This window comes from Chelon labrosus (genome assembly GCF_963514085.1).
Source record: "Chelon labrosus genome assembly, chromosome: 18".
Lineage (NCBI taxonomy): Eukaryota > Metazoa > Chordata > Actinopteri > Mugiliformes > Mugilidae > Chelon > Chelon labrosus.
This window is the reverse complement of record NC_140351.1, coordinates 19,084,307-19,106,258: the sequence shown is the minus strand read 5'-3', so window position 1 is coordinate 19,106,258 and position 21,952 is coordinate 19,084,307. Positions and strand designations below refer to the sequence as shown.

The 21,952-nt window shown below is 41.6% G+C and overlaps 1 protein-coding gene across 1 annotated transcript; it reads left to right on the top strand.

The window, feature by feature from the left end:
• Nucleotides 1-4,470: 4,470 nt before the first annotated feature.
• LOC311503607 (uncharacterized protein) lies at nucleotides 4,471-19,357 on the top strand. The gene is made up of 5 exons (XM_084566426.1): nucleotides 4,471-4,596; nucleotides 13,989-14,306; nucleotides 18,045-18,311; nucleotides 18,405-18,701; nucleotides 19,033-19,357. The coding sequence occupies exons 1-5, from the start codon at nucleotides 4,533-4,535 to the stop codon at nucleotides 19,347-19,349; spliced, it is 1,263 nt and encodes a 420-aa protein (XP_084422552.1). The 5' UTR covers nucleotides 4,471-4,532; the 3' UTR covers nucleotides 19,350-19,357.
• The last annotated feature ends 2,595 nt before the right edge of the window (nucleotides 19,358-21,952 follow it).

Genomic DNA, 21,952 nt, shown 5'->3' with positions numbered 1-21,952 from the left:
CAATCATTGTGTCAGACAATGAAACTACAATCTCCTGCTCTGCCGCCAACACTCCTCTAACAAACTTCAGCCTCGTTTGGAGATTCAACCACAGTCAGATAATCCTGAACAGGACCAGGACTGATGTCTCCTCCACAGTGTCAGAGGAGTGGAGGCAGCAGGTGAAGGATGTATCAGAGTCAGGCAGCCTCACACTACAGGACTTGTCTTCAAATCAGGAGGGAATGTACACGTGTGAACTCAGGGGTGATGAGGAGACACTAAGAACTGATACGTTAGTGAGGATAGAAGGTAAAGTTAACCTTGAATCTTAAGACAGTCTGTAATACATGTGTGACCTTCAATAACTGTACTGAGGCATCCAGAGACATTGTTACCTGTTTTTCTATTTCAGATAATTCAGTCCTAGTTGGAATCATCATAGGTGGAGTGATTGCAGCAGTGATTGCAGTAGTAGCAGCAGCAGTAGTATCTGGCATATGCTGTAAAAGAAAAAAGGTAAAATGACATTCTGTCTCAACGATGATTTAATTTATTGTATGTTGTTTGTATTGATGATGTGTCTTCTAAACATTTCCTTCTCTCATCAAGGAACAAACTCAGGAGTTTCCAATAAGTAACTAAATGTATAAAATTCTCTGCTCCTCTGAATGAACTATAGTATAAAAGTTAAACATGTTAAAGGAGAATATTGTTGTATATTGTATATTGTATAACCATGAAGTTACAACTAATGTTCTATAATGTTCTAATGTGTGTTTCCTCCAGTGATGATCTAATTATATGCTGTAGTTTAGTGAATGAATAAATCAGTGAACCCTTTCCTATCAGTTGAACTCCAGCTTTCAATAAACCACTGTCTCAGCTACAAAGATGATTTCAGTCACAGTGTTAGTGTCAGACTGACTGGAAGCAGAGTTCAACTACATCCATGATATGAAAACACTCAACTCACTGAAATGAGGAGAAACCAGAAAAATACATGAAGGAATCATGATTGATGTGATGGTTTAATTTGATCTGTAGAAGTTGGTCTTTATCATTAAGATGTGATTTTGATGCTGATTTTATTCTTTTGTCATTTAACAGACCTGGAGGAGGTGGAGGTGTAACAGTGCCTTTAATTAATTAAGCGGTCACATCTGGAAGCAACCAACAAGAAAACAATGGAGACTCTAATCAAACTGATCAGTCCCGGGAAGCAAAAAGAGAAAAAAATTAACTTATGAACTGCAGCTCACTGCTCCAAGTGTTCACACTACTGAGCGAACTAATGAATGGGTGCAGGAAAACAAATTCACCATGAGGGATCAGTGCAGTATAAATGATATATATTATTAATATTAGTTGATGAGTAACACAAATGTTTTGTCTTCCAGTATCTTGGGACAGGAAAGGGTTTCTTCTTTGTAGAAAAATGAAATGGTTTAAACTATGAATCCAGAACAGAGCAGCTATATAATTTGGATTGTCAGTTGGTAGTTTTAAAGCCACTGGACTGACACATTTATTCAGGGTGATCAATGAAGGACAGACATTTTACACAATGAGCACTACACTGCTGCTACACTACTAAATATCTGGCCAGATTATCAGGTAGCAGACTCTGTGTCATGAAGTTCCCTCTGTACTTGATGATCCACTGGGACTAAACAACAAAGAAGAAGGAAAAACAAAGTCACAGACAGATGGTGTGGAACAGGAGCACATCTGGATTGGCTTTAAAATGTCCCATCACTTGAGTTCAGATAGCAGCTGGCTGATTCATGTGCTGCTGTTACTTTCAAATCTTACCACCACTAACACAGCTCTGATCTAGTTCCATGTCTGATGATAAATTTCACGAGTCCAGTTTTCATTTCTGCTGCTTCCAGGTTTGTTCACTGTAATGATTGACGCTACTTGATCAGATCTAAGGCAACTCAGTGAGCTCACCTGGTAACAGCTGCTGCAGCTCCAGATGTTGAGCAGAGGAGCTGGATGGACTGAGCTTCAATGTCTAATGTGTGCTTTTTATTGTTTCAACCGTTGTTCATCTTTATTTTAGACATTTGAGCACGTATCCAAATGAAGTTAATTTCTGTCCTATTGTTTAACAGGTGTTTGTTGTAGTTGGTTTAAATGGATTATAGTTGCTCTATTCCTAACGTTGTTGGGCAATGTCTACAGAGTTTAAGCTTTTAATAAATAGAAATATAAAAATATAAATATAAAGAACTGTTGTTGTCTGTTGTTTTCTAGTTTATGTCCAGCAGGGGGCGCTGTAACACATCATTCATTCATTCATCGACACATCAGGTTAAAGTGAGACAATGATCTCAGTTATTAGTCTGTGCAGCTGCTTTTAAATAAACTCTAGAGCTCGTGTTTTAGTGATGAAGACACATGTCAGTCAGAGCAACACTGTGGATTAATGATGAGTCTTTACTTTGATCAAATAGACGATAGTGGAACAAAAAGCTAAATGAGACTTTGAACACACACACAATACTTCATTGTTGCTTTGATTGTTTCATGGGATTTGTTGAGTGTAAGAAAATTAAAGAAAATGTCCTGAGTGACCCTTTAAAGGTCAGTTCAACCTAGGTTTAGTTGATAGACCAGGTGATAAAGATAATAATTCTGTAAATAGGCACTTAACGTAAAGTGAACAGACTCCTTGTTCTTCTTATCTCAGAAGAGAACAGTTCTTTTTCACTCTGGCTGGATGTTTGGACTCATCCTGTCCTGCTGCACAATGAATTTTGGAATCACATTCCTCCATGTTGGTTCTGATTCTGAATAATTGATGAGACTCTTTGTTGTTATTCTCATCAGTCATTCCAGCTTTATGTCACTGAACGTGCCTTAGAAACTTTTCTTGTAAAGAGTGAGGACCCTGAAGGCAGCGTGGCATTTTCTCCACCTTCACTGTGTTTACATGTCGTACTGTAGGAAACTGATCTGGAACTGGATCTAGTCGTAGGTGGGGCTGTATCAGGAATGGGAACTAGTTTTAGAACATTGCATTTTACTTTGTTAAAATGACTGATGCATTAATGAATCACTTTACTGTTGAACTGAATCAACTTTTAACTTTCAACTTCTTTCTATACTGCAGCAAAGACTGAAACAAAGTTTACAGAACACAGAAGGTCAATTGTTACAGGACTGATTTTCATTTCAGAGTCAGTTTAGTTCCATCCAACATCCAGCAAGATCCAAGTATAGAAGAGAAGTGATTCTCAGTGTTACAGAGTGAAACAACCAGTGTGGATCAGTCTGGATTTAATGTTCAAACAGTTAAAGAGAGACAAAGTCGTTTCTTTACTCAGTAGATGCTGGACTTTACAGTTTTCTCACATCCTCAGGTTTGATACAGCCCATGAGAAACGTTTGCCTTCATGACTTTCTCCCAGTTAACGGTTTTTAAATTATTTTAACCAATAACATGATATTTTACTGAATGTTACCCAGTGATTCTGGTGCCTAAACTTGACCCAACTGTGACAACAACGTGTCCACTCTGTCCAACTGAACTGAATGACATGTCTAATGTAATGGTAAAAGATCAACTCTCTAAGCCACTCTCAGTCAAACATCATTGACACTAAACTAAATATTTACTGAGCATTTAATACTTTTTGTTGGATTTCTTTTCCACATGGTAACAGCTGCAGCAGCATTAAATCAAACTGACTGCAGGTCTGTGTATTTGATTATGAAAATCTTTTCTTAAATTGAAGTAACATTTATGTGGTTTAACCTCTGATTCTGTGGTTGAGAGCGTGGGCCCTGAAGTCATCTAGGAAACGTATCTGTATCTTGATTGTAGGTGAGGCATATCACTTGTTTGCTTTAATCCATGAAAACGTTCAGTTCCCATCCAGCAGCACACATGTTTGAACTTGTTATTTCTCTTTTCATTCTTTCTGTAAAGTGATCTGAAATATCTCAAGTCCCTCTACTGCAGCAAAGACTGAAACAACGTTTACAGAACACAGAAGGTCAATTGTTACAGGACTGATTTTCATTTCAGAGTCAGTTTAGTTCCATCCAACATCCAGCAAGATCCAAGTATCTCAAGGAGAGAAGAGATTGAAGTGTGAGTGTAACAACCAGTGTGGATCAGTGTGGATTTAATGTTCAAACTGTTTAAGAGAGACAAAGTCTTTTCTTTACTCAGTAGATGCTGGACATTGTTGTTCTTTCACATCCTCTGGTTTAAACAGCACATGTTTGCCTTCCTGATTTTCTAAAACATGGTTAACTACTTTAACCCAATAACTGAAAATAATATTGAGTCAGTTACGTGGGAAAATAGATTTTGTTTTCACGGGATGAACATGCACAGACTCACCTGGAGTTAGCACCTCCCTCGTCCTGGCTCATTTCTTTAACAGAGATCGGTTATCTGCAGGTTCTGGCAAAAAGCTGTGACCATCTCACAGTACGATGACTAGACTTACATGGAGTAAAATATAAAAATGTAAAATGTAAACTGTGAACTGTCTTTTCTTCACTGACTGTAGCACATAGAGAGTAACAGGAACATGAGCAGAGTCAACTTCACTGTGATCGTATTGTTTCTAAGGATTGTGACTTCTTCCAGAGGAGGTGAGTGAGACGTTAACTGTAGCTGCTGCTGTCACCATGTTGACAAAAGAATTGGTTCAGTTTGAACTTTGTCTTCAACTTATCTCAGGAAACTCAACTCTCACACTTTAATGAGACAAACACCAACATGAACTGTTGCTTTCAGTCCTGTTAGGACTAGTGACCAGTGATTTACAATGTCCGAACTCTTCATCACGTCTCCAAGCTGCGAGATCTATTCCAAACGTAGCACAGCAGTAGTTTTCCTTCTAAGGTCTATAGTGGAAGCTAATGTTCTCTGCTTCTCTTCACCTCCTCAGAGTAGAAGAGTTCTGGTCTAATATTTGATGTAAATCACTAGAATGTAACAGAACATAACAATGAAAATATGTTTATTTTACTGTTAAGTTACATTGTTCTGCATGAACATTTTGTTTCAGTGTTCAGAAAATGGTCATCATTCCCACTAGTAAAAATATTTCAGCAGCAGTAGATGCAGCATATTTGGCGTTTTCAGTTTTTAGGATTGTTTGTTTCAGAGGAGAGATATAATGACTAATTTGTTTATAAGGCTCCTATTATAAATATGTTTATAGCTAAACTGTTGGCTGCAGATGTATGTGTTGGTCTAGTCTGTACATTCAGGACACACTCACTGATTGATTATAGGACTGATTTGGTCCACAGTCCACTATCTACCTCAGTGTTTTTCAACCTTTCTTGAGCCACGGTACATTTTTTTCATTGAAAAAAATCAAAAGGCACACCACCAACCGAAAACGTTAAAAAAATGAAACTCTGTAGCCAGTATTAACAATATAAAGTAATTCTTGTCAAACTGTCTTGAAAAGAAATCAAATAAACACAAAGAAAAAAGTCTTATATATATAAGATATATATATATATACACTATATTACCAAAAGTATTCGCTCACCTGCCTTTACTCATTCTATGAACTGAAGTGCCATCCCATTCCTAACTCATAGAATTCAATATGATGTCGGTCCACCTTTTGCAGCTATTACAGCTTCAACTCTTCTGGGAAGACTGTCCACAAGGTTGAGGAGAGTGTTTATAGGAATTTTTGACCATTCTTCCAAAAGCGCATTGGTGAGGTCACACACTGATGTTGGTCGAGAAGGCCTGGCTCTCAGTCTCCGCTCTAATTCATCCCAAAGGTGTTCTATCGGGTTCAGGTCAGGACTCTGTGCAGGCCAGTCAAGTTCATCCACACCAGACTCTGTCATCCACGTCTTTATGGACCTTGCTTTGTGCACTGGTGCACAGTCATGTTGGAAGAGGAAGGGGCCCGCTCCAAACTGTTCCCACAAGGTTGGGAGCATGGAATTGTCCAAAATGTTTTGGTATCCTGAAGCATTCAATGTTCCTTTCACTGGAACTAAGGGGCCAAGCCCAGCTCCTGAAAAACAACCCCATACCATAATTCCTCCTCCACCAAATTTCACAGTTGGCACAATGCAATCTGAAATGTACCGTTCTCCTGGCAACCTCCAAACCCAGACTCGTCCATCAGATTGCCAGATGGAAAAGCGTGATTCATCACTCCAGAGAACGCGTCTCCACTGCTCTAGAGGCCAGTGGCGGCGTGCTTTACACCATTGCATCCGACGCCTTGCATTGCACTTGGTGATGTGTGGCTTGGCTGCAGCTGCTCGGCCATGGAAACCCATTCCATGAAGCTCTCTGCGTACTGTACTTGGGCTAATCTGAAGGTCACATGAAGTTTGTAGCTCTGTAGCAATTGACTGTGCAGAAAGTTGGCGACCTCTTTGCACTATGCGCTTCAGCATCCGCTGACCCCTCTCCGTCACTTTACGTGGCCTACCACTTCGTGGCTGAGTTGCTGTTTTTCCCAAACGCTTCCATTTTGTTATAATAGAGCTGACAGTTGACTGTGGAATATTTAGGAGCGAGGAAATTTCACGACTGGATTTGTTGCACAAGTGGCATCCTATGACAGTTCCACGCTGGAATTCACTGAGCTCCTGAGAGCGGCCCATTCTTTCACAAATGTCTTGTTTCACAGTCTGCATGCCTGAGTGCTTGAATTTATACACCTGGGGCCAGGCCAAGTGATTAGAACACCTGATTCTGATCATTTGAATGGGTGAGCGAATACTTTTGGTAATATAGTGTATATATATACACACACAGCAGGGGTCGCGTTAACCAAATATTTTCCGTCATTGACCGTTTTTTTTTTTTTAAATGTGATGGAAAAATCTGAAGGCCATCCGTCATTTTGACAGATTGCAATTCACACCCTGACCACTTGGTGGCGAGAGACCTTATTAATTGGCTCTTGTGTCTCGTCACAGTTTGCGTTCCAAACATCGCGGAACTTTTGTCGGTGCACGATTTCCTGGTACACCGATTATACTGATGCACACGTCAGAGCTCTTAATAGAGAGCCGAAGTCCCGCCCCTCTACTTTCGAAAAAATATGAACGGCAGTCTATGGAGAGATCGTAATTATTTTTTGGTCCCATTCAAATTGTGGCATGAATTTCACATATGATGTGTGTGAATTTAAAAGATAATTTTTCACGTCAAGAGATAAAATATTTGACGTAAATAAGCTGAACAACATTAGGTTTTGTATGAGATCGCTTAGTGAACTACATCTCTCGTCTCGAACAATGTACGTCACTAGAGAACTATGGCTGTCTCCTTGTTGAGCTTTACCGTCTTCTTCCAGGACGAAGGCAGAAGCATCAAACGAGGTGAAAATCATTATAAATCGGGTCATGTCGAGAGCTGTAGTTACACGAAGGGAGTTTTGGTCGGTTCTGTACGCGCCAGCATACGGGACTTGTAGTTCGTTTAATAACGTATTTTCCATAGCGTTTTACTTAACTATCTTGTGACAAACTGTGACATTCTTGACATGTAAAATTATTTTTTATTCTGAAAAACAACATATGTATAATCCAAGGCACAAGTCGATCGGGACCAGAAAATAATTTATCTTTCGCCATAGACTGCCGTTCATATTTTTTCGAAAGACAGGTCCCATGGCCCGGAAGTAGAAGGGGCGGGACTTCGGCTCTCTATTATGTCTATGGGCTGTCGCATAGACATATATGCACGCCGCTCCAGTAGGCAGCAACGCTCAATGAGGCGTCTATGTATATACAGCTCTGGAAAAAATTAAGAGACCACTGCATTTTTTTTCTGAAATCAGCATCTCTACATGTATGACAGCCATTCCATTCCAGCATCTGTTGAATTCCAACACAAGCACACCTAATTCTGGGTAATGAGGTACTGATTAGGTGATAATAATAATAATAATAATAGCTTGGACTTATATAGCGCCTTTCATAGTACCCAAGGTCGCTTAACAATGGGGGGGGGGGGGGGCGGGGGTTAGGGGTCAAAGGACTTTGTGAAAAGAAATGTTTTGAGGTGCTTTTTGAACATGGGCAGGGACGGGGCAGAGGGAACATGGAGTGGTAGAGTGTTCCAGAGTGTGGGAGCATTGACAGAGAAAGCTCTGTCCCCAAAAGTCCGCAACCTGGTCCGGGGGATGGCCAGCAGGTCCTTGTCAGAGGACCGCAGGGAGCGTGACTGAGTGTAGGGGTGGAGGAGATCAGTGAGGTATTGTGGTGAGAGTCCATGGAGAGATTTGTAGGTGAGCAGGAGGATCTTGTAGGCGATGCGTGACTTGACTGGCAACCAATGAAGCTGTTGGAGAACGGGAGTGATATGCTGCCATGGCTTTGTGTGGGTTAGAACCCTGGCAGCTGAGTTCTGAACATACTGGAGTCTGCTAAGGGCCTTGGTGGGCAGTCCAGACAGGACACCATTGCAGTAGTCGAGGCGGGAGGTGATGAAGGCATGGATGAGTGTCTCAGTTACTGAATGTGTGAGTGAGGGCCGGAGTCGTGAGATGCTTCTGAGGTGGTAGAAGGCAGACTTGGTGACACTGTTAATGTGAGACCTGAAGGAGAGAGTGGAGTCCAGGATAACACCCAGGTTGCGCACCTCAGTAGATGGGGAGATGGAGCAGCCATCCACGACCAGGGCCAGGTCTCCAATTTTCCTGAGCAATGGTGCAGGGGCCACCACCATGAGCTCTGTCTTGTTACTATTAAGTTTGAGTAGGTTTGTGGTCATCCATGATTTGAGTTCCTGCAGGCAGTTGACAAGTTGTGTGGGTGGGAGATGGGAGGAGGGGTTGGTGCTGATATAAAGCTGAGTGTCATCGGCGTAGCAGTGGAAGTTGAGTCCATGTTTACGGATAATATGACCCAGGGGTAGCATGTAAATGGTGAACAACAGAGGACCAAGCACAGAGCCCTGGGGCACGCCATGGTTGACGGGTGCTGGAACAGAGTTGGAGCCTTTTAGTGTGATGAATTGTTTCCGGCCTGTCAGGTAGGACCGGAACCAGGACAGTGCTGTGCCACTGAGGCCGATGAGTTCAGAGAGGCGACGGAGGAGGATGGTGTGGGAAACTGTATCAAAAGCTGCAGAAAGGTCAAGGAGGATGAGAATGGTGGCCATTGTCGGCAGCAAGCAGGAGGTCATTCGTGATTTTAATGAGGGCGGTCTCAGTGCTATGATGGGTTCTGAAACCAGATTGGAGAGGTTCGAAGAGCTCATAGTGGGACATGTGATGTTGAAGCTGGGCAGCCACTGCTCTTTCCAGGATTTTACTAATGAAAGGGAGGTTGGAGATTGGACGATAGTTGTTGGGGTCGTCGGGGTCTGAGCCTGGTGTTTTGAGAGTTGGGATGACTGCTGCCATTTTGAAGCTGGATGGTACCACACCGGAGGCAAGAGATGCATTTATGATGTTTTCCACTGGATGACGGAGAATGGGAAGACAGGCCTTGACCAGGGTGGTGGGCATTGGGTCAAGACTGCTGGTTGATGTCTTAGCTGAGGTGACCAGTTGTTCTACTTGGTCGGCATCTAGTGGAGAGAAGGTGGATAGGCAGCACTGAGGTGAGAGGGCAGCTGAGTGGTGAGCATCCTGTTGGGCCAGAGTGGGGCAGGGGGAGAGCCCAGGAGGCTGGAGCTGCTGGTGGATGGTGTCCACCTTCTGCTGGAAAAAATCCAGGAACCTGGAGCAGAGGTTAGCTGCATCAGAGGGTTTGGCAGCATCAGGAGGGTGAAGAAGGCGGTTGATGGTGGAGAAGAGCAATTTGGGGTGTTGTTGTTGGTTACTGATTAGTGTGGGGTAATACCTTGTTTTTGCCTGAGAAAGGGCTTCTTTGTAGTTCAAGACGTGTTCTTTAAATGCCTCAAGATGGACAGTGAGGCTAGATCTTCTGTATCGTCTCTCGAGCCTACGACCTGTGGTCTTCATCCTGCGGAGCTCGGGGGTGAACCAGGGGGCAGGACGAGAGAAAGACACGTGGCGCGTGGTGAGAGGAGCTACAAAGTCAAGGCTGAGAGAGAGGGCATGGTTGTAGTGTTCCACCATGTCATCCACTGTTTGGTAGGGGTGGTGGGCAGCGAGATTGGTCGCTAGGTAGTCAGACAGCGTAGAGGTACACACCCGTTTGATGTTCCTGAAGGTGATGGGCCGTTTGGTGCACTGCTTTGGGAGAGGCAAAGGTACTGAAAACAGGATGGCGTGGTGGTCAGAGACAGCCAGGTCAGTACACTGCAGGTTGAGGGGGGTTATGCCAGCACAGCACACCAGGTCCAGGGTGTGTCCTTTATCATGCGTGGGGCCATGTACATGTTGTGTAAAATTGAAGCAGTCCAACAGTGATAAAAAGTCAGTTGCAAGAGAAGAATTACTGGAGTCCACATGAATGTTAAAATCACCCAGCAGGATAGTAGATGGGGATTTTGGGCAAACAGTGGCAAGCAGTTCAGTGAGCTCAGGTAGGAAGCAGGCAGCGGCTTTGGGGGGGCGGTAGATTAAAACTACCTGTAGCTGTGCAGACCCAGTCAACATGAAATGTACACATTCAAAGGAGGTGGTATTCACTGGGATCTCTTTGACAAAGGTGTCAGCATGATGTATAACAGCAAGCCCACCACCACGGCCAAGGCTGCGTGGCTTATGGATGTATCTATAACCTGGGGGAGTGGCTTGGTTAAGAGTTATGAACTCTTGTTGGTTCTGCCATGTTTCAGTAAGACATACAAACTCCAGTGATTTTTCTGAGATGAGGTCGTGGATAAGGAGGGCTTTGTTATTTAAAGAGCGAACATTGAGCAGCATGAATGATGTTGCCCTGGTTAATGCAGTGTCAGGGTTGACAGTGTTGTCCACACAGACCAAGGATCGCAGACGTACAGGTGATGGGCGTGGTTTGCGTCGATGACGTCGCCAACGTGAAGCATGGCAACAAACAGCTGGGACAAGCAAAGTTTCGTGAGAATAAACTAACTTGTGACGGGCAGCCCTATGGATATAGGGGGGGCGACGCAGGAGACGGAGAGATTTTATCACCTCAAGGCAACTCGGAGATGGATTTGAGTTAAGACTCATGAGTTCCACTGCGGTGTATCTGATGAGAGTCGTGGCCGAGGGGCAACAAGCAGTTGCTAGCATCCTAGCTCGGTGTGCTAATTCCATAACGATGAGAGGCCAGGAAGACCGCACACAGCACCGCATAGAAGACGTCTGTGGATAGCAGTTTCAGGAACCAACAGAAATGGACCTGACGGGGGATCCGGTAGGTTACTGTACTTCAGTAGCAGGTGTCGTCATCGGATGGGTTGTTGAGAGTTTTCAACAGCAATAAGCAGCGTTAGACAGCCGTGACAAACACAGCAGAACCGAGCAGAACAGAAATTCTGATCCCGAACTGATGGTACTGATGTCTCTGGGTGGCCAACGTGTTTAGGTTGGTTGTAGAGCATAAAATCCACAGGAAACATCGGTTAGGTCGGTTAGGTCGGAGATGAGAAGCGGCGACATACACGCCTGCGTCCTCTCAACACCTGAACCAAATCTTATTTAAGGAGGAAAAGTATAAAAAACACTGCTGTGTTCATCACTATCCTGTTGCAATAGGACCAGCTGGATGGCAAAAACACTGCTATTAGTACCTCAAAAATAATTAGAATCAAATAATAACTATTGACCATGCCAAAAGAGTTGAAAAGAAAAGTTTTGAGTGAGGAAAAGAAAGGTTCAATTCTGGCTTTACTGGCTGAGGGATACAGTGAGCGTCAGGTTGCTTCCATCCTTAAAATTTCTAAGACGGCGGTTCATAAGAACAAGGTCAAGCAGCAGACACTGGGGACAACAAAGCTACAGACTGGCAGGGGGCGGAAACGACTCTCCACTGACCAGGATGACCGTCAACTCATTCGAATGTCACTCAGAAACCGTAGGATGACATCAAGTGACCTACAAAAAGAATGGCAAATGGCAGCTGGGGTGAAGTGCACAGCAAGAACGGTCCGAAACAGGCTCCTAGGGGCAGGGCTCAAGTCGTGTAAAGCTAGAAAAAAGCCCTTCATCAATGAGAAGCAAAGAAGAGCCAGGCTGAGGTTTGCAAAAGACCATAAGGATTGGACTGTCGAGGACTGAGTAAGGTCATCTTCTCTGATGAGTCCAATTTTCAGCTTTGCCCAACACCTGGTCATCTAATGGTTAGACGGAGACCTGGAGAGGCCTACAAGCCACAGTGTCTTGCACCTACTGTGAAATTTGGCGGAGGATCGGTGATGATCTGGAGGTGCTTCAGCAAGGCTGGAACTGGGCAGATTCATCTTTGCGAAGGACGCATGAATCAAGCCACATACAAAGTTATCTTGAAAGAAAACTTGCTTCCTTCTGCTCTGACAATGTTCCCCAACTCTGAGGATTGGTTTTTCCAGCAGGACAGTGCTCCATGCCACACAGCTAGGTCAATCAAGGTGTGGATGAAGGACCACCAGATCAAGACCCTGTCATGGCCAGACCAATCTCCAGACCTGAACCCCATTGAATGTGATCAAGAGGAAGATGGATGGTCACAAGTCATCAAACAAAACTGAGCTACTTGAATTCTTGCGCCAGGAGTGGAATAAAGTCACCCAAGAACAATGTGAAAGACTGGTGGGGAGCATGCCAAGACGCATGACAGCTGTGATTAAAAATCAGAGTTATTCCACCAAATATTGATTTCTGAACTCTTCCTAAGTTAAAACATTAGTATTGTGTTGTTTTAAAATGAATATGATCTTGTTTTCTTCGCATTATTTGAGGTCTGAAAACATTGCATCTTTTTTGTTATTTTGACCATTTGTCATTTTCTGCAAATAAATGCTCTAAATGACAATATTTTTATTTGGAATTTGGGAGAAATGTTGTCAGTAGTTTATAGAATGAAACAAAAATGTTCATTTTACTCAAACACATACCTATAAGTAGTAAAATCAGAGAAACTGATAATTTTGCAGTGGTCTCTTAATTTTTTCCAGAGTTGTATGTCTATGGGCTGTCGGCTAACCATCATTGACTGTGCTAACCATCTACGTCTAGTAGCACTTCAACCCTACGGTACAGTCTAAGAGCTGTTTACGCTAGCAGTCCCATTCCGAGTACCGACAAGATGTGTCGGCAGCCGAAACTTTTGTTGTTGTTTTTGTTACCATTTATAGTGAATACTGTTCTGAAAAAAGTACTTAAAGTTAATTAAACTTTAATGAAAATGAAATGCTATTGAATATGTCTATATTATCATTTTTAAAAAATAAAGTGATGGGTAAAAATAGATTATGACGGGATTTTTATGACCCTGTCAGTCAAAATGACAGACAACGAAAAAGTCTAGCGCAACCTCTGATACACAGACACTTGACAATAGCATATTATTTGCAGGTAATAATTAATTCATTTTCAAAAAATGTTTTTTAGACCAATTAGGTGAAACTGGATAATTTCCCACGGCACACCTGACGATCTCTCACAGCACACTAGTGTGCCTAATACTGAAATATAAGCAAACATCCAGGTAATGATATATAGAGTACATCCAAAACATAACATTAATGGATATATCACTTAACTTTAAACATTAGATGTCCCTTGATAACTAAACTACTGTCAGTTATAAAAGGTTAGCTCAGTTTGAGGTGGTCTCATTAACTGTCCCAACTTGAGCTAAGAGGGAGTGGAGTAAATTCCAGACTCCACACAAAATGAAAGAACCATCTGATAACACAACAGTCTGACACCCAGGAAGACAACAGAAGACAGGAACAAGCTACTTTCCTAAGATAAAACACATGTTGTGGGAGTGATAGCAGCTATAATATGAAGAATTAGTACCAGTGAGTTGTTGTGTGGCAGGACTGAGACAATGAAAGAATATGATTATATTTTCATTACTGACAAGTCTCATGGAAACACCAAAACCAACAATGATCCCAATGATGCATTTCACTCACACACTGATCTCTTTATAACAGACTTTACCTGATGTTTCAGATACTGAGGTGTCCTGTGTTTTCATGGAAAGATGCATTTTACCGTGCAGCTTCACGTTGGGCCCTGAAGTAGTCATCCACTGGTTTGGGGGGAAAGTTGGAGGCCCTCGTGTCCACTCATTTTACAACAACCAAGACCAGCTAGGAGTCCAGGACCTGAACTTCAGAGACAGGGCATCACTGTTCAAGGAGCAGATCTCCAGAGGAAACGCCTCACTGCAGCTGACAGGAGTGAAGGTTCAGGACCAGGGAAGATACATCTGCTACACCAGCACCATCAGTGGAAACAAGGAGTCATTCATCAACCTCAAAGTGGACGGTATGAGAAAAACATAATTTAAAGACAAGAAATGTATATTCATGTTTTCATATTGGAATACATGAGCTTTTATATATATATATATATATATATATATATATATATATATATATATATATATATATATTAACTTTGTTGCCTTTAAAGCACATTAACATCAACGATTAAAACAGAAACTCATCTTGGGATTGGGTCTCATCTGCCACACAGAGATAGCACTTTATAAAAGGTAGAGCACATCTGCACTTATCTAGATCTATAAATTTTGAGGTATAAGAGTCTTAGGCAAGATAGTCAGTAATTGGGGTCCATCTTCTCAAAGAAATGGGCACATTTAGCTGTAACTGTGCAGTCATATATTCCATCATGTAGACATGCTTTACTTTCTGTAACCATTGAGAGATCATTAATAGTAATCATTTTTCTTGCAATCATCAACAAAACATGTAATATATAACATTATTCTGTGGTAAACAGATGGTCATGAAACACATCTAATATAAATAACAGAGTTTATTGCCAAAACTTTTACCAGTTCTTCTTTGGCATTTTTCCAAAATATTTGTATTTTAGGACAATCCCAAAATAAATGAGTATAGTTGCCAACCATACCACAGTACCTCTAGCATTTGTTGCTGGAATTGTTTTAGGAGACAAAAGTTGTTGACAGTGTCCTGAAGAACCTGATTTTGACCTTCCAGTCAGATTCTTTCCAGAGTTGGCTTCCAACCCCCTTGTGACATCTGGAGAATATGGTTTCCCAAGAGTCATCATCTATTCTTGCATTCAGCTCCAATTCCCATAGTTGCTTGATGTGTAGTGTATTATCTGACATATCCAGCCTTACTTTGTTGTACATCCAGATACTTGTTTTTTCATTGAGGAGCAGTGTTCAAACAGATGTATAAAATGGTTTTCTATATTTGTAGGTTCTTTTCATATATTCTCCCAATCTGTATTTTTGTAACATAATGTCTAATTTGTAAATATCTATACAGGTCACTTGAAGGCAAGGCAAACTTGTGTTGTTGTGAAAAGGATTTAAATACATGCCCATACAGGAGTTGATTTATTATTATCAAACCAGTCTCCGCCCATCTTTTATAAGCCCTATCAGACATGGATGGTAAGAACTCTATGTTCCCTATTATAGGCACGACCTGTGACAGAGCTGCAGCTCCCTTTAGTTGTTTTTGGACTAAATTCCAGATCTTCAATGTGTGTACGTTCCATAAATTATTGATTTTGAGTTTTTTCTGAGATTGCTGGTTAAGAAATGGAAGACCAGACAGGGGTATCGCTGATATGGAGTTTTGTTCAATTTGTTCCCCGACAGCCCATGCCACCACTGCTGCCCAATAGTAAAGTTTTAGATTAAGTAGATCTGGGCCTCCTTTCTCTTTTGCTGACATTAGTATTTTCAACCGTATTTGTGGTCTTTGGTTTTGGCAAATTAATTTGGATATTCATTTTTCCCCTGCGATGGACTGGCGACCTGTCCAGGGTGTACCCCTGCCTCTCGCCCGATGACAGCTGGGATAGGCTCCAGCAGACCCCCGTGACCCTTAACAGGACTAAACGGGTATAGAAGATGAATGAATGAATGAATGAATATTCATTTTTCTTATAACTTAAATATAGATTGTGATACTAATACCGGGAGAGATTGAAATAAAAATAGTAATCTTGGTAGGATATTCATTCTCACAGACTCTGTTCTGCCAAAGAGTGACAAGGGGAGCACATCCCATCTATTTAAATCCTTTTTAATTTCTTTGATCAGTTTATCGTAATTAGAGGAGAATAGTTGTGTGATTTTAAGTGAAAGAAACACACCAAGATATCTGAATCTCTGATTGGATCTTCTGTAAGAGACCATGTCGTCTAACTGGGAGGGCCAATCCCCCACAGTCATCATGGCTTCAGATTTGTTCATGTTAACCTTCTTTTATATTTTTAAACACATGAATTATGACAAATTCACATATCAAGGCAAGGCAAGGCAAGGCATTTTTATTTATATAGCGCATTTCATACCAAGAGGCAACTCAATGTGCTTTACATAAAAACAGAACAAATTAGAACACACAGTTAAAAGCAAGAACAAAGAAAAAGAAAAAAGAAAAAAGAAAAAGAAAAGTGTATTATATTATACATATATTAAAACGATTAAGAGGACTTACAGTGTAAATCCAAGATTACGATTTAAAATGATTTAAAAGGGCTCAGCCATATGCACATGAAAAAAGAAATGTTTTTAACCTGGATTTAAAAGTGCTTACAGTTGGGGCTGATTTCAGCTCTGCTGGTAGTTTGTTCCATTTGTGTGCAGCGTAACAGCTAAATGCTGCTTCACCGTGTTTGGTTTTAACTCTGTGCTCCACTATCTGACCTGAGTCAGTCGATCTCAGAGCTCGACTGGGTTTATACATTGCTAACATGTCATTCATGTATTCTGGACCTAAACCATTCAGTGATTTGTAAACCAGTAGCAGAACTTTAAAATCTATTCTGTAGCTGACTGGGAGCCAATGTAAAGACTTAAGAACTGGGGTGATATGCTCTGATTTCTTTGTTCTGGTTAAAACTCGAGCTGCAGCGTTCTGGATGAGCTGCAGCTGTTTGATACTTTTTTGGGGGAGTCCAGTCAGAAGACCGTTACAGTAGTCAAGTCTATTGGAAATGAAAGCATGAATCAGCTTCTCCTGATCTGTTTGCGACATGAAGCCCTTAATTCTGGATATGTTCTTAAGTTGATAAAAGGCTGTTTTGGTGATTGATTTGATATGACTGTTAAAGGTCAGATCTGAGTCTATCAGCACACCAAGGTTTCGGACCTGGTCTTTAGTTTCTAGAGACAGTGACTCAAGGTGTTTACTGACAGTAACCCTCTTCTCTTTATTGCCAAAAACAATGACCTCAGTTTTTTCTTGATTTAACTGCAGGAAGTTTTGGTTCATCCAATTTTTGACTTTCTCTAAACAGTGACACAATGACTCTATTTGACTGCAGTCATCTGGAGACAATGCAAGATATATCTGTGTGTCATCTGCATAACTATGATAGTTGACATTTGAATTCTGGATAATTTGACCCAAAGGCAACATATATAGGCTGAACAGAAGGGGTCCAAGAACTGACCCCTGAGGAACTCCATATGTCATAGCCACTGGATCGGATTTATAGCTTCCAATGGTCACAAAATAACTCCGCTCCTCCAAGTAGGACCTGAACCAATCTAGTACTGTTCCGCTGAGTCCTGCCCAGGTTTCCAACCTGTTCAGCAGTATACTGTGGTCTACAGTGTCGAAAGCAGCACTGAGATCCAACAGGACCAGAACTGACACCTTGCCTGAGTCAGTGTTCAACCTTATATCATTCAACACTCTAATGAGAGCTGTTTCTGTACTGTGGTGAGGTCGAAAGCCTGATTGAAATTTATCAAAGAGTCCACTGGAGTCCACTTTCATTTACAGTAATGCAAATACCATTAAAAACCAAAAAAGAAGAATACAGTCCTATATCAATTAAACATTAAAAAAAATATATATATAAAAAAATATTAAAACCATCACAATAAAGAATAAATAAAATACAAGCAATTAAAAGCAATGATAGTTACAGTCAATGGTGATATTTGAAATAACAAGGACAGCTATGACTGTTGTTTGGCCAAATAAGACATCCCTAAAATAATGTAAGTAATGCAAACCCTATGTTCATTGTTTGTCTTTCCAGCTCCAGTCCATGAAGTGAACATTGATCAGGTAGGAAACAGGATCATCTGCAGCTCTAACTGGATCTACCCTGAACCTGAACTCACCTGGTCCACCAGACCTCCATCCAAAGAGACCTTCAATACCACAACCACAGTCCAGCAGACTGAACAGCAGCTTTACAACATTAGAAGTTCTCTGATACTTTCAGACAGTGACAATGATCTGGTCTATAGCTGCACCATCAGCACTCAGAGAAACAAGAGGAGATCTACTTTATTCAAACCAAGTAAGTGTTTTGAGACAGAGACTATGACTACTTAATTAATGTGGCGCATCACATGTCGCAGCAGCTTTCATGTTCATCTGTTCATAATTTCAGCTTCTCTGAATGGTTCAGCCACCGAAACAACAATCTCCTGCTCAACCTCCAACACTCCTCTAACAAGCTTCAGCCTTGTTTGGAGATTCAACCACAGTCAGATCATCCTGAACAGGACCAGGACTGATGTCTCCTCCACAGTGTCAGAGGAGTGGAGGCAGCAGGTGAAGGATGTATCAGAGTCAGGCAGCCTCACACTACAGGACTTGTCTTCAAATCAGGAGGGAATATACTCGTGTGAACTCAGGGGTGATGAGGAGACATACATAACAAACACCATTCTGAGAATAAGTCAAGGTAAGATCAAGTCTCAGCAAAAAACTGCTGCTGTAGATGAAGTAAAAAACATGGTAAAATGCAACTAGGGCTGTAATTATTAAATTCAAAAAGTTTTTATTTCATTTTTTTTCCCCAAATGCACAAACTGCAAAAGCCAAAATATGAGAAAATATAACTAACACCAACCGTACATTAAAACTTTTGTCTTTTACTATTAAAATATTTGCGTTCTTTATACACTGCTCGGTCATTTCATGTGTGTGCTGCAGTATTTTGTAGTCTACTGGCTGACATGTGGTTGGTGGCGTTATGAAAGTTCAACTCTTTTTTCTAATCTTTTCTCTTTCAGAGTCGTCTCATACAGTACTGATTATATGTGTGGTGGTTGGAGTAGTAGTAGTGGTGATACTGGCACTGCTGATCTGGTTCATGGTCAAGAGAAAAAGAAAAGGTGGTTTCATCAGAAGAGGTGCAGAACATCATCAGGAAGATGAAATCCTCTACCTGTCCTCTGGACCCTCTCCCAACCTCCCTGGTGAAAACCCATATCACTGTCCTAACCCCCCTGATCACCGCTATTATAAATCATTCCCTCCAAACTGGTCACGTTCCCCCTGCCTTAAAAAATGCCATAATCAGACCATTACTCAAAAAACCCACTCTTGATCCGGAAGTCCTATCCAACTATAGGCCCATTTCCAATCTCCCCTTCATATCGAAAGTACTTGAGAAAGCAGTTGCCACCCACCTTCTGGACCACCTCAAACATAATAACCTTTTTGAAAAATTCCAGTCCGGTTTCCGCTCCGCTCACAGCACAGAGACTGCCCTCGTCAGAGTCACAAACGACCTCCTCATGTCATCTGATGGTGGCTCTCCCTCCCTCCTCATCCTCCTGGATCTTTCTGCTGCTTTTGACACTGTCGACCATGGCATTCTTTTAAACCGGCTCCACCTCACCACTGGACTCACTGCCACTGCTCTCAGTTGGTTCAAGTCGTACCTCACAAACCGGACAGAATACATCTCCCTGGGTCACTACAAATCACATCCACACACAGTCACCTGCGGTGTCCCCCAGGGATCAGTCCTTGGCCACATCCTCTTCATCCTCTACCTCACCCCCCTTGGCCAAATCATCAGCCGTCACAAAATTTCATTCCACTGCTATGCTGATGACACACAGCTTTATGTAAATGCCACAGCTGCAACCCCATCCTCACTGTCATCCCCATCAAAACTCACCTCCTGCCTGGAGGAGATAAAGTCATGGATGGAGCACAATTTCCTCCAACTAAACAGCTCCAAAACCGAAGCCATACTGATTGGCACCCCTCACCAGACCAAATCATCATCCATAACCAGCATCACCTTCTCTGGCTCCAACATCCCCCTTTCATCAACAGTCACTAATCTTGGTGTAAAAATGGACTCTCAACTCACGTTTGAAGCCCATATAAATCACCTCTGCAAGACCTCCTTCTACCACCTCCGTAACATTTCCAAACTCCGCCCCATTCTCTCCCTCTCAGATGCTGAAAAGCTGGTTCATGCTTTTGTCTCCTCCAGACTGGACTACTGTAACGCACTTCTCATCGGGATTCCTAGCAAGAGTCTGCAGAGGCTTCAGTACATCCAAAACTCTGCAGCTAGGATCCTGATGAGAGTGCGGAAACATGAGCACATTACCCCCATTCTCCACTCACTCCACTGGCTTCCCGTCTCCACCAGGATTGAGTACAAGCTTTCCCTCCTCACTCACCAATGCATCCATGGACACGCACCCCCCTATCTCAAAGAAATGATCAATCCACAAAACACAACACGCTCCCTCCGCTCCACTCACTCAAACCTCCTCCACATACCCAGAACCAGACGGAGGACCATGGGAGATAGGGCCTTCTGTGCTGCTGCCCCACGTCTGTGGAATGCCCTCCCTGACACCTTGAGGGCACCACAATCCACTGACTGTTTTAAAAAAGGTCTTAAGACATTTCTTTTTAGCAAAGCTTTTGGTCCCCTTTAGATGTTTTTTTATTTTTTTTTTAAACCTTTTTCTTTTTCTTTTTAACCTGTAGCACTTTGAGATCTTTGATGTAAAGTGCTTTATAAATAAAATTTATTATTATTATTATTTATTATTATTAAAAGGTAAAATCTCATTCTTCCTTCATCTTCTAATCTATCCACCTATGCTGGTTGTATTGATGACCATTCCTTTTGGACTCAAACCATCTGTCCTGTCAACAGGAATACTATACTATACTATACTATACTATACTCATTACTGAGACATGAAATCTTTAAACTAAAAATTGCTAGAATTCAAGTTTTATGGTTGTTGTGATGGTTTACATATGAGAGGGTTTGACACTAGTATTGAAAAAACTAAATTTGATTATTTTTTGTTTACAGTGAGAAGTCTGTGAAGATGATAAAGATAATGCTGCGACCGCATTAAATGATTGCCAGGAGAAGTATTGAAACAGCAGACAAGGAGAACTGCAGATATGTATTATCTCCCGTCTCCTGGTAACTTGACTGAAGTGTTTTGGCTGAAGTGTTTTGGCAGCAAGTATATCCTTATCTACTCTGACAATCGAAGGACACTGCAGGACTGTATAATGGACCTCATGAATATTTATTTTTTTTAGTGGTAGAGCAGGGCTATTCAATTAATTGGGAATTGGGGCCAGCTCATGAATCTGAGGCAAACTAAGGGGCCAGAGAGTAAAAGTAATCACGGTAACAAATAAAGAAATTACAACAACATACTGAAGGAGTCAATGTACTCTATTTTGTAAATGCAGAACAACATATGCACGACGGGTTGCCATCTCCCTGAAAAATAAAAAAGGGACACCTCATTGTCAATAAAACAATAGAAAGCAGAACATTCCTCTTGTAAAAGTGCAATAAGAAAAGTTCAAACAGAAAGTGTGAGGAAAAGTTGTTTGCTTTGTTGTTAACAATGTTTTTTAACAATGTGCTCAGATTTATTTTTTTTTTCTTTTTGGGGGGTGCATCATCAGTGAGTTAAAGTCAGCACTTATTAAAATGTATTTTTTTCTTGTTTTATCATGAAGACGCTCAACAGATCTTTGTTTTGTAGATTCCGTTTCACAGTTTCACAACTTTCAACTGAAATGTAGATTTTGCAAATGTGAATACCAAGCAACAGATATTGATCCATATATTGTTTAAAAAACCTGAGACACTTTCCGTTTTGTGAAATGTAATTATATTCAAGAAATATTTTGTATTTTTTA